Below are 13,584 nucleotides of genomic sequence, written 5' to 3' on the forward strand. Positions count from 1 at the left end.
AAAAAGGACTCCTATATCAAGATTTTTCCCATAAAGGTCGGACTTGAGTAACATGGACCATTAGTGGACGTTGTGGAGATAATCGGTTAACAAATCAACCCAGCTGCTTAACAGCAAGACCATGCTACAGGCTCTGCTGATGAATTTTGAAATCTTCTGTCACAATACAAAGAATCTTTAGACATGTGAAGCTGATATAAGTAGTAGCCTTTAGTAATGATCAATAGGAACTACAATGCTTAGTGTAAAGCAACGAATATTTTTTTTTTTGAGAAACATTTAATACATGCCCTTGCTGAGGCTGTTTTGATAATTGGCAAAACTTTGACTGAAATACATTTTGTAAATAATAAATATAAATAAACTTTTTGGTCAGCCCTCGCATAGTCGTTAAAGCCTTTGAATTTAATGAACATGAGCGCCTTTCATTCAGGTTTCGTTCTTGTGTACAAATATTTACTTTTCTCCCTTTTTGAGTTTCTTCTATGTAAGAGGATGTTTATTAAAACCCAGGAAAACATTTTATTTGCACTTCTTCAAGCTTGTTACTACGATTTGTGCAGATTATGGTTTTCTTAGACCAATTGTAACGTTGGATGAAATTGGAAAATGAAGGAATTTATTAAAAGTTATGTTGTGCAAAAGCACTGCAATATTTGCTGTGCAATGGAGTTTTACTCGTGTTGAGTCGCTTTACTAATTTTATTTTCGGCCACAGTCAGTCGAGCTGTTGAAGAAGTCTTATTCGCTGCTGTTGACTTGCAAAAAAAATCAAAGATTCCTAGAGTAATAACCCTGCAGTACCATTCAGCACTTAATGAGCATTGTACCAAAGCGTTTGTCACTAAGCGCTCGATCAGTGCTCAATTTGTTTGAAAATTACTGCTTAAATTAAGATTGGTGTGTCGTAGGATGCAGCACTGCTCAACAATGATCACAGATTCACTGCTTTATAAAGCGCTGAGCACAGATTCAGCAAAGGTTGAGCGGTGGTTTAAGCTGAAGAAAAAGCACAAGCTCAGCACAGTTGAAGCGCTTAGCAGATATATAAATATAAAATATAATTTTGATTTTATTTTATGGCAACTCCAGCATCTGGGGTCTGTAAAGCCTTCCGCTTCGAGGAACTCAGGAACTCACGCACCGCATAACCTTCTGCAACACCTTTTCGAAGGCTCCGAGGGCTCCAGCTGAGTGACTTCAAATGCCCCCTACTGGCTATTTTCGACGATTTTATATGGGCGGCAGGCAGATTTAAGCGTTTAAGCCGTTTGTGGGCGTTAGAGTGGGCGTGGCATTTTAAGGTCAGTCTATAGGTGATGAGATAAGCACATTCAGTTAAAATTCTGTTTCTATCATAAAAACTGTAGGCGTTACAGATTTTCACGGATTGCCGTTAGAGTGGGCGTGGCACCCCTCTGAAACAAACTTGCGCTGCGCAGGAAGCCCCAGAATCTGGATGCCCATTTTGACTGTTCTAGCTTTCTCGGCGTTCATACGGACAGACATACCGACGGACATGGCCAGATCGACTGGGCTAGTGATCCTGATCAACAATATATATACTTTATGGGGTCGGAAACGCTTCCTTCTATCTGTTACATACTCTCCGACGAATCTAGTATAGTACGAGTAACGGATATAAAAATAATTCTGTTTGGCAGTTTTTCCGTTTGTCCCAAAATGATGTTTTGCTTTCGCAAAAGACGCGCCTACAGGGGTTATGCTAGAAACAACATTTTAATTTTTTAATCATGCTAGTAAAAAAATGTCAACTGAATTGTATAAGCCTAGTCAATACCAATCAAAACAGTTAAAACAGTTGGCCCGCCCACTCCAACGCAAAAACGCTTAATTCCGCCTGCCGCTCACATTTTATTGAAAAAGCTGGTAGGTGGCGTTTTACAATATCGCTTTGCTGCTTAGAAATATCCATTTCTCTTTTGCTCTCTTAAGCTGATACTGATATTCGAAGCACTTGACTTCATTATTTGTCTCAATACAACCGTTTAAAAATTATGGGAAATTTTATTTTATTCCTATTCTTTTTCAGATTTTTTTGATTGCTCAAAAACGGCTCTAATTATTTCAAATTAAATTTAAAGATGTATAGTTCTTGAAATTCCTAATCTTTTTATACCCTTGCAGAATTTTTTTATGATTTCAGTCAGAAGTTTGAAAAACAGCGAAGGTGTTTCTTAACATATAACCTCTACGCTTGGAAATAGCATTTTTTAATTGGTTTTGAATTTCGAATTCAATTTTATCTAAATCGGACGATTATATCATATAGCTGTCATAGGAACGAAAAATTGGTGAGAAAATAATATAAAATATGAAAGAAAGTTAGCTTCGGAAAACCGAAGTTTGTATAAACTTGCAGTTATAAGAAATAATCAACATTAGTATAAAACAGATATTAGTTAGAGTCGTCCAACTTTTATTAATTTTAATTCCAAATTCTTAAAAATATAAGGAATTATATTTTCAATATTATAAGATAATATGTCCAAATTTTTAAGTTATTCCAATGATCGAACAAAAACACCTCTTGACGTGGTAAGGGGTCGTGCCGATTGCGCACCATCAACGTAGAAAAGTTCTGATATCGACTTTTGTTACGAATAATGCTTGTTTATTTGTCTAAATAAATACACTTTCTAAAATGTTCACATTCTGCCCGCTTCAGCCAAATATTTTAGGTTCTCGGATTAAAGAATTATTTTATTGAAGCGTGCCGAATGAGAACATTTTATGAAATGTAACTTTTAATTACAAAATGTCTAATAAGAATAATAAGAATTTGTTCTTATCAAGTTACTGATGCATAGTTTTGGGCATGCAAATAACAAATAAAATGCGTTTCATACTAAACAGAAGTAGGTTGCTCTTTTTATAGCTTAATATCTTCCAACCCGTAATTTTTATGACAAAAGTTATAATGTATCAAAAGTTTTGTAATCTCAAGGGCTTTAAAATTTAAAATGTAAAAAGAAATTTTGAGAATTGGTTTTAAAAAATAACTTCTTGTCATATCTCTAAATCTATTATATTTAGACAATTTCAGAATAGGAAGTGTATTTAGCAAATTAAATTACTTTTTCAGTGCTTCTCCGTAGAAATTATAAGCATTTAAAATCTATTTTTTTTTTATTTTCGGCTAAACTATCGGGTTTTTCCAAAAGTCGTAGAACAAACGTTTCCTATCTTGATCTACTTTATTCACCCATAGGGTTGCTAAAACCTTAAAACTAAGATGGGACGCATACAAACCCACAAGCAAAGGGACAAACATTTTTATTTTGGGAAGAAGAAAATCTTGTTTTGGAATTACTATTGAACCGGACATCGGATTTCAACAAATTAGGTGTTGGACGCGTATTCTCAGTAAGAACAAAACTAGGTAAAGGCCGCAGTCACGTATCCCTACCTTATCCAGCAGATTCAATGTTCTTCACTTTTACACTTTCACCGTTTTTTCTCCCAAACAAACTGATATTTCTAAAGTCTTGGTGTGCAATCTTCTTACCTTTCGATTGATGTATCATTCGTTACGATCGGACCATAAATGAAGATTTTTAATACTGCGGCTGTATATAGTAGTTGTAGTCGCTCTCTTGCGCACTTCGCCACTACGTGTACTGCCGTCCACAGTGATTTTAGAAGAAAATTGCAGCGATCATAAAAGAAACCCTTCGCTTTGTGTTTTATTTGGTGATACAGTGCGTTTTAATAAATAACCAAGCAAATGAAACGTCCGCTTATTAAGTTGGTATATGGCTAATTTACAAATAATAACCATTTATACATATATATGCTTCACACATTCTTCCCTCTGTGGACTTTTGTCCACATAGGTGACGAAACACCACATATAACATGTGGTAAACCGAAAGTTTAATATTAAATATGTTATTTGTGCCCTAGACATAATAAATTTTCAGCGAACAATTGAGAGTAAATCATTGGAGATTAGATATTTCCATTGTCATTGTTTATTTCATAATTAAATAAAAATCTGATAAATCTACTACTGTGGCCAAAAAGTTTCGTGAATTTTTCTTTTTGCTTTTCGTGCAGTGTCGCACTATGAAGGAATTCACCCACTGTTAATAAGGAATATTATTTTACCGCGCTGTTGGCTATATTTGGTATGTGCCGAGAGTGGGATCTTTAAAGGGGATAAAATTTACTTACAATAGAAAAAGAGTGTAAATTTCATACTTAAATTTTTTTAGAAGGTAGTATGATGTTTTTGGTGTTTGGATATGACGGTAATACATTATGCTATAAGTAACTATCGAATTTATTTTAGGTTCTTCTTTAATATTATTTTATTCATTTATAAATTTTGTTTATTATTGTTGAGTCAAGATCGTATGTATATCGTTTTTATAACATTTTGTTCATATCTATGTTTTTTTTACAACTTTCTGTTCCTTGGTAATTAACACTATGTGTTGGGATTCTAAAATGTTGCCACAGAATTAAATGTTGCAGTGCGTTCGTCATATACTATCACCTCGCTGGCAGTCTAGTTTTTATTTACATAAATATGCACATTCGTACACCACCACATTAATATTTTTATATGTATACATCAACCTTCTGCGATACCACCAATAAAATACAAATATTTTAAATGGGTCAGTAAATTGCTGCGGATGGTTTTGTGGGGGACACCTTCATTTGGTACAGTAAATCAAATACAATGAATACCGATATCATATTTGTTATACAACGTTCTACTGTGCTTTAATATAAAGATCCCACTGCGCCCGTATGCCCATACTCAAATTGTGCTCTGCCAGAACCCTCTTCTTGAATCATTATTAAATTAAATTGTATGTAAAAATGTCAACCAACCAGCCCCCTAAAATTTAAGCGTCGCTTATGTTATCATGTCACCACAATAGGCAATCTCGGTTTGAGGAACAGAGGTTCATTTTAGATGGTTTAGATACTCAGTTGGATGCAAGCAAGTGGCCTGAGAGGGTGCTGTTTTTGTGGTCACGCTTACTTTTGAACGACAAATTATCGGATCGGACCAAACTGGAGTAGTTTGCACTGTAGTCCTTCACATTTAAAGTCGATTTCTGTAAAAGAAACACAAACGAAATGTACCCAAACTGCGCAAATGATGGTGACGGGGGAGGAGACGGGTGCAAGCACGAATCTATCGAAATGAGCAAAGAGTTGACCCAGCCACAAAATTTTCAGTCTAATACACCAACAAGTACGGACACGTCCAACAAACAGCAGGTAAGTACAGCTCGCAAGATCATCGAAATACCCATCGAGTATATACATTCTTATGGGGATTGCTAGCAGAGTCGATCTAGCCATAGCCGTGTCTCCGTCTGTATGAACGCAAAGATCGCAGTAACTGAAAATGCTATCCTGGCTACGTCGCTTTGGTACTTGCATATCTCCCTCTCCCTCGCCCGACACTATGTTTAGTAACGGGTATCTGGCAGTCCGTGGCATCGGCTTTAGATTTTATTTCTAAGTAATATTTATTTAATTTCGGCTATGTATATATAGCTAGACAATCAGTTGACGTCACAACTAGTAGCTATACATTTGGTATTATTTTGAATGTACAGGTAGCGACGTTTTTTATATCCGATACTCGTAGATTCCTTGAAGAGTATGTAACAGGTGGAAGGGAACGTTTCCTAACCCGTCCGTCTGTCTGCCCGTACGTAGATCGTAAATACATTTTTGTCACAAAAGTTGATACCAGAACTTTTTTTGCTGTAGGTGCGACCGTCGCTAGATCTTTAGCCTGTTTTAATTATTTATTGATTTTCCTAAAGTCGTTGTATGCAATCCTCTTAGTTTTTGCAATACCTATAGATTGATGTATCACATCACCATCGGACGATTACTGTAGATTTTTATTTCTTCGTGCAAAAATGGTAGTCGCTTTTGCGCACCTTCCTGGTGCGCTTCGTTATCACTTGGACTGGATCATGTGATACTTTGGATCAACATTCCCAAACGAGTCGATCACGCGTGGCTAGTTTTTCAGCTTTAAGGACTGTTAAAGAAAAAGTGGTAACAAATTTAACGTGAAAACGTGAAAACTTTTCAAAATATTAATACATTTTCAAAGCTCCAACATTTTTAAAAAAGTACTTTGCTTACATTGTTATTGTTTTTATTATTTTTATCATATTAAAAAAAAAAAACAAAAAAGTAAGTTGATTTCGGCAGGCTAAAGCTTGTATACCTTTGCAGTTATAAGAAATAATAAATGTTAGTAGCACCATGTTCAATTTTTAAGGAATCTTGCTAGCTTTAGTAATCTTAAAATTTTTTTTCATTTCATTTTATTTCATTTTATTATTTTATTATTTCTCTGATCGTTTCTTCGACAGCTATTGTTAGTGTCGTCCGATTTTGTTTGAAAATCTGTAGCACCTACAATTTTTATAATTTAAACTAAAATGTATTTGTCTCGGCAATACCTATCGATTGACCGCCTAAAACCGTGGTGCCCACAGTTGACATGCTAGAAATTTATTTTTTTCAAAAAAATTTCGTCTTATAAATACCTTTAGATTGACCCAAAAAATGTACAACGCCAACTTTAACGCCCACAAACCGCCCAAAACTGTGTTGGCCACAGTTCTCATGCCAATTTTTTTTTTTAGAATTTACACTTGGCCTAACTTAACACGGGAGTTACGTTCCTAGAAATGCACGTGCTAAGCAAAATCGTGTTACTTTCTTAAAATTCAAAATTGGCAGAAAACAAAAATCTGGTCTGTTTTTATCAAAGTTTTATACACTTTTTCAAAATAAATAGTTTGTATGTATATGCCTTTAATAAAGGGAAAGCATTCATATTTTCAAATTTAAGAGTTGATTTTAAATTATAAAAGCTGAATTATGTTGTTTAAAATATGCATTTACTTTTTGATTTAATCAAGCTGTATCACCTTTTTAATTACAACAAAATCGTCGACTTTTTTTTACGCATCGGCAAAGCTTACGATTTTTGCACGTACTAAAACACGCTTACATCTGACAGAACAAATGCGAATGACACAAGCACAATGGCACTAGCCCGTTAATTGACCAGAAAAAAATATATATATCGATATCATGCAATCGTGTAAGACTCTAACGCCCCCGAACGGCTAAAACGCTTAAAACTGACTGCCGCCCACATAATTTATACATATAAATAGCCACTAGGTGGCGCATTACAATATTTCTTTGCTGCTTATTTATCTCCATTTTAGTTTTGCTCCCTCAAGCTGAGTAATGGGCATCTGATAGTCGAGGCACTCGACTATAGCGTTTTCCCCTTTTTTTTCGATTAATTTTCCGATCGTTCCTATGACAGCTATATGTTATAATCGTCCTATTTTTATTAAATTTATGTCGAAATTCAGAACTAATTAACAACTTTTTTTCAAGCGTAGGAGGTTATACGTCAAAAAACACCAAAGATATATTTTTTTCATAATATTTTCCAACCAATTTTCTGATCGTTCCTAAGGCAGCTAGATGATATAGTCGCCCGATTTCGATAATATTAAATTCGAAAATGAGATCTAATCAATAAATGTTATTTCCAAGCGTAGGATGTTATATGTTGAAAAACACAAAAGATATAAGTTTCCAAACAATTTTTTCGGATTATTCCTGTGGATGGAGACTGATATGCTAATACCGCCTTCAAGGGTATAGCAAGAGAAAACGCTTTAGTCGATGGCATCGACTATTAGATAACCGTTAATCAGCTAAACGGATAAACGGAGGGATGAAGAAATGCTTCACTCACACAACTTCTAAATGAATCGTCTGACTTATAGATTTTTGTCATGTAGACCGGTTTTGATAATAAAAACATTTAAATTTTTTCAATATATTTACAAATTTGTGCTAGACGGCTTGTAGTGTTATGGTCGTTTTTAGGCTTTAGAGTGGGCGTGGCTCCCTGCTAAAACAAACTTGCGCTGCACTGGAAACCAATATATAGTGTTTAGGTACTTATTAGGGATATATTTCAGGGATTTTGATTATGTTGCTGTTTAAGAGACATAATTTGGAGAATCACATAAACTTTCAATTTTTGTGGTCTAAAACTTTTACAAAGTGCCTGAGGGCAGTAAATTTAAATCATCAAAAAAAATGTGTTACCTGCATAATGAGGGTTGATGCTATCTAGTTCACTTGTGAAGTGTTCCACAGAAGTCCTCAACTATAGGGAGCGTCATTTGTAGACTAAAATCTCGAAATTCGTTGGAAAATCTACCGTTCTGGCCGACCGAAACCACTCAGCACAGGAGAAGGGAGTTTTGGAAGAAAAAGGGAAACCCGATATTTATCGGTCCCAAAAATTAATCCCGCCCGCTCGACATTCCTATAACCACCGTTTCCACAAAAACTATCTGGAGGGTACGTAAAAGCCATTTTCTGTATGGGAGATACTCTAGGAAGAAAGCCATTACTTTCGGCTATTAACATTTCGAAGCGAATTTCCCTTTTCAAATCGTACTCAGACCCCGTTTTTGATTACTAGAAACACGAAGTTTTTATTGATAAGAGCAAACTTAACCTTTTCCGGTCTGATGGAGAAAGAAGAGTTTGCCTTATGCCATGTGAGGATCTCAAGAAAAGAAATGGTAGTCCGACAGTGAAGCTTGGCGGATGTCCGGAAAAATTATGATTGTCGAAATTTACCTAGGAAAATTAAGTGTCTAGTCTTGAAAAGGAGAACTGTTGTCCAGCATAGCATAATGTCAAGTATCTCGAAACTCCTGCTCAGAATCCTGACGTCAACTCCTTAGAAAACCTTTGGAGTCATTTGAAGCTTTAATGTGAAGCTTTAAGGTAATCTTATTTGCTCTGTTTAATCATCTTTGGGCTTAATTGTAACCTCAGTGTTCATATGAACAGATAGACATTGTATATAGACTAGATATACAATTAATACGGGTTTCCTTTCACCTGTTAAAAATACATCATACCCTTTTTGTCTTCATCTAATGAACATAAACAACACATAGATCCTGGGTGAACACCAAGGTAATGTTTTCGCAACATTATGAAGGTGAGCCTTATTCGGATATCTCACTTAAATTTATATTTGTATTATTGTTCTTTTCAGTTGGTTAAAATTGAACAGCTCCCCGAACGCGGATCATGGTCATCCAAAATGGATTTCATACTATCTGTAGTAGGTCTAGCAATTGGCTTGGGAAATGTTTGGCGATTTCCTTATTTGTGCTATAAAAATGGAGGAGGCGCATTTATATTACCGTACATCATAACGTTGTTCCTAGCTGGAATTCCAATGTTTTTTATGGAGTTAGCTCTTGGTCAAATGTTGACAATTGGTGGTCTTGGTGTATTTAAAATTGCACCCATATTTAAAGGTAAGGCCTTTTTCATATTGTAAGTTTGTTGTATAAGACAGCATAAATTGTTTCATATTTAAACTCAAAATATATTTCCACTTGCCTGCAAATCGATATATGAGGCGTTCCTTAGCATTATTTTTGAATTAACGAAATACTTTTAGTTACAATTTGAATTACACTCGTTACAAGAAAGCGGTTCCTATTATATTTAGTATAAAATATATAATCGGCATTCACTTTATCAGGCTCTGAGACAACCCAGGCTCATTTCAACGGAGTGACACTCTAATGCCCACACGCCCGCTCTAAAGGCAGTCTAGCGCCCACAAGATTTTGTAAAAGGGCAAATGCAAATTCAATTTCTATCTTCATTCTAAAAGCGATAAAAACTGGACCATCCATCAGGATCCGACAACAATATATTAAAGCTCCCTCAGGAATAATCGGAAGAACATTTTTTTTTATTAAATCTTTGGTGTTTTTACACCGTTGCAGAGGGTATTATGGTAATCAGCCATTAAGATATATATATACAATATATATTTTTGATCAGCACCAACAAAAACAACAAAATTTTCAATATTTTTAAAAATTTTGAATTAAATTTAATAAAAATCGGAGGTATCTCCCATATAGGTTTTAAAGAATCATTCAGAGAAATAACGAAACAATTGTTTAAAAAAAAAGTATTTTTAGTATCACTGAAGCTAACAACAATTCTTAATTTAAAATAGTGTTACTAATAATGATTATTCTTAGACCTGCAAGGGTATACAAACGTTGGCTGGCTGAAGTAAACTTCCTTTCTTGTTTTAAAATATTTCACTCATACCGAATTTTATTTTACAATTATCTCAAGTGATACTTTGTAAACACAAGCCATTATCACTAAGTATGTAAAGTGCTTATTTTAATTATTTTTAACATTATGTATAATAGGAATTGGATATGCTGCTGCCGTTATGTCTTGTTGGATGAATGTCTACTATATAGTCATTCTGGCTTGGGCAGTGTTTTATTTTTTCATGTCGATGAGAGCTGGTAAGTAACTTTTTTTAGTCTTTTTGTAATATAAATCGAATGATTTTTTCAGATGTACCTTGGAGAACGTGTAACAATTGGTGGAATACAGTCAGCTGTGTCAATCAATATGAAAGGAAAAATTTAAATTGTTGGGACACGATAATTAATGGCACCTCGAAAAGGATATGTTCCGTGTCTGCAGTAAACATTACTTCTTCAGAACTTACAGACCCAGTAAAAGAATTTTGGGAGTAAGCAATATACATGCAGCATGCATTCATTCATCATTTTATTGCTTCATTGAACTTTTTCGTTAAAGGCGTCGTGCACTACAAATTTCACAAGGAATTGAGGAGATTGGAAATATTCGCTGGGAATTGGCTGGAACTTTATTACTTGTGTGGATCCTCTGCTACTTTTGCATTTGGAAAGGAGTAAAATGGACTGGGAAAGTCGTCTATTTCACTGCTTTATTTCCTTATGTTCTTCTGACCGTTCTGCTAGTTCGTGGAATCACCTTACCCGGTGCTTTGGAAGGCATAAAATTTTATATTATTCCAAACTTTTCAAAGTTGTCTAACTCCGAGGTTTGTAAGCAAATTTATAATTATAATTTATAACTTTTTAATAAGTTTAAGATCATCGTATTTATCTTAAAAAAGTTATACAAAACAAGAGCAATCGCTTTAGTCGACATCATCGACTATTAAATACCCATTACCGAGCCAAGAAGCGACTGTTCACTATTTCACACCCTAACGGCGAATACTTCACTTGCTAATAACATTTTATGAATACAAGAAACTTTAGTTCTACCTATTACTTTCTACTTTTGGAAAGACTCGGTGGATTGGCGAAAAAGCAGCTATAAATTGCTATAATCTTATTACCGTAAGTGCCTCAATCTTGTGAAATATGTCGTTAGAAAGGTGTTTTGCAATATTATTTTCGGCTATCTAACATGATTTGTCCTTTTACCACCCTTAAAAAAGTAAGATCAAAAGCTATTTTGATTCAGATTTTGTAAGCTTTTTTTTCTTAAAAACGGTTCTAACGATTTCAGGTTAAACTTTTACTATGTTAACAAAAAATAGCAACATTTACCAGTCCAGAACACCTAACATTATATTTTAGGGTCTTGGAAGCATTTAATCAATCATAGTATTCATATACTTTCCCAAAAGTCCTACATTTTAAGCTACTGTATAGCTATTATATAACATAATGAAGGAAGCGTTTCCGAACGTATAAAGTAGTGGAATTTGTTTTCGTTCGCAAAGTTGCGGTGGCAACTGATATCGTTTTTACCAACGACATTTTAATTAAAAAATTAGTTCTTTATAACGTTATTGTCAAAAACATAACATAACTTTTAGTAGTATGGAAGTTAGATAGTATGGCCGTTAGCACCATTCCTTAAGTAACAACGTACATATGTTAACACATTTACTGCGAAGCTCAGTATGAAACCAAAAATGAAGTTTATTTACTCTTTTACAGAAACCGTGTAAACCAGATTTGTGTATAATTGGTGTGTTTTCACTGGACAGTGATCCTGAAGAAAATGTAGTATATACTTTATATACCAGCTAATTGGTATAGTCCGATTAAATAACGAAATGTAATTCAAATTTAAAAAAAACTATGAACTAGAATTTGTTGCTTTTATTTATTTATTAATTTATTTTTATTCGTCCTCATTTTATTAATATAATGAAATGTTTGTCCAAATTTTTTTCAGGTCTGGATTGATGCTGTTACGCAGATATTTTTCTCATATGGCCTTGGGTTAGGTACCCTAGTAGCATTAGGAAGTTACAACAAGTTTACCAATAACGTTTATAAGTACGTTACTAAGCGCAATAATAGGGGCCTATTAAAATGTCGTTATAATTCCATTATTTTCAGGGACGCGCTTATTGTCTGCACAGTTAATTCTAGCACCAGTATGTTTGCTGGATTCGTAATATTTTCTGTAATAGGATTTATGGCTCACGAACAGCAGAGACCAGTAGCTGAGGTAGCAGCATCAGGACCTGGACTGGCGTTTCTTGTTTATCCTTCGGCGGTTCTGCAGCTGCCAGGTTCTCCAATGTGGTCTTGTCTCTTTTTCTTTATGCTGTTGCTCATCGGATTGGATTCGCAATTTTGTACAATGGAGGGGTTCATCACTGCGATTATTGATGAATGGCCACAGCTGCTGCGGAAACGCAAAGAAATTTTTATTGCTATTGTATGCGCACTTAGCTATTTAGTTGGCTTAACCTGTATTACACAAGTAGGTTTTAAAATAAGTTTGGTTGCCTCTCCGATTTTATTGGGTATAATAATTTTTTTAGGGCGGCATGTATATATTTCAAATTTTGGATTCGTATGCAGTTAGCGGCTTCTGCTTACTGTGGCTCATATTCTTTGAGTGCGTCTCAATATCTTGGTGCTACGGAGTTGATCGATTTTATGATGGAATAAAGGATATGATCGGATACTATCCCACAGTTTGGTGGAAATTCTGTTGGTGTGTTACCACCCCTGCTATATGCTTGGTAAGAATTTTATAATTAAAATAACATATATTTTTTAGTAATGTATTTTTATTTGTATAGGGCGTCTTCTTCTTTAACATAGTTCAGTGGACCCCAATTAAATATTTGGAGTATAGTTACCCATGGTGGGCGCACGCTTTTGGTTGGTTTACGGCTTTGTCATCCATGCTATATATACCAATATATATGTTCTGGCTGTGGAAACGAACTCCTGGTGACTTGAGTGAGGTACCCTAATCTAAAATTTTTCACTTTACAAAAACTTGAAATTTTATTATAATTTTTTTTAGAAAATCCGTGCTATAGTTAGGATAGAGGAGGATGTAACTCGGTTACGCGAGAAAATGCAGAGAGAAGCTTATGCAAAGGAGATTGACTTCAATTCTTTATAGACGTATTTAAGTTATAAAATCGTACGTTTTAAGGCACTTTTTGTTAACACGTTCATTCAGCTAAATTTGAAATCATTCACAGCATCGACCACTCAATTAACAACGTTAGATCTTTTATTCGATTTTCCTGTCTTAATTCTAATCCTTGCAATAAACTTTGTAGTAATTTAATATTTTAAATAATTTATCTTTTTCAACACAAACGTTAGTCTAAATATTCAAACAAAACAAAATGAATCTACCTTG

General features: G+C 34.6%; 1 protein-coding gene across 3 annotated transcripts; it reads left to right on the top strand.

The window, feature by feature from the left end:
* Positions 1-4,951: 4,951 nt before the first annotated feature.
* On the top strand, positions 4,952-13,438 carry LOC108036021 (sodium- and chloride-dependent GABA transporter 1). 3 transcript variants are annotated; one of them, XM_017111947.3, is made up of 10 exons: positions 4,955-5,262; positions 9,128-9,395; positions 10,320-10,421; positions 10,474-10,654; positions 10,723-10,990; positions 12,145-12,248; positions 12,312-12,681; positions 12,743-12,946; positions 13,007-13,174; positions 13,237-13,438. In XM_017111947.3, the coding sequence occupies exons 1-10, from the start codon at positions 5,119-5,121 to the stop codon at positions 13,336-13,338; spliced, it is 1,911 nt and encodes a 636-aa protein (XP_016967436.1). In that variant the 5' UTR covers positions 4,955-5,118; the 3' UTR covers positions 13,339-13,438. The 3 variants fall into 3 exon arrangements, with proteins under 3 accessions (XP_043947233.1, XP_016967436.1, XP_050742823.1); XM_050886866.1 differs by lacking the exon at positions 4,955-5,262 and adding an exon at positions 9,024-9,070; XM_044091298.2 differs by lacking the exons at positions 13,007-13,174; positions 13,237-13,438 and having other exon boundaries at positions 4,952-5,262; positions 12,783-12,872.
* Positions 13,439-13,584: the final 146 nt, after the last annotated feature.

The sequence above is a fragment of the Drosophila biarmipes genome, chromosome 4, assembly GCF_025231255.1.
Source record: "Drosophila biarmipes strain raj3 chromosome 4, RU_DBia_V1.1, whole genome shotgun sequence".
NCBI classification, from domain to species: domain Eukaryota; kingdom Metazoa; phylum Arthropoda; class Insecta; order Diptera; family Drosophilidae; genus Drosophila; species Drosophila biarmipes.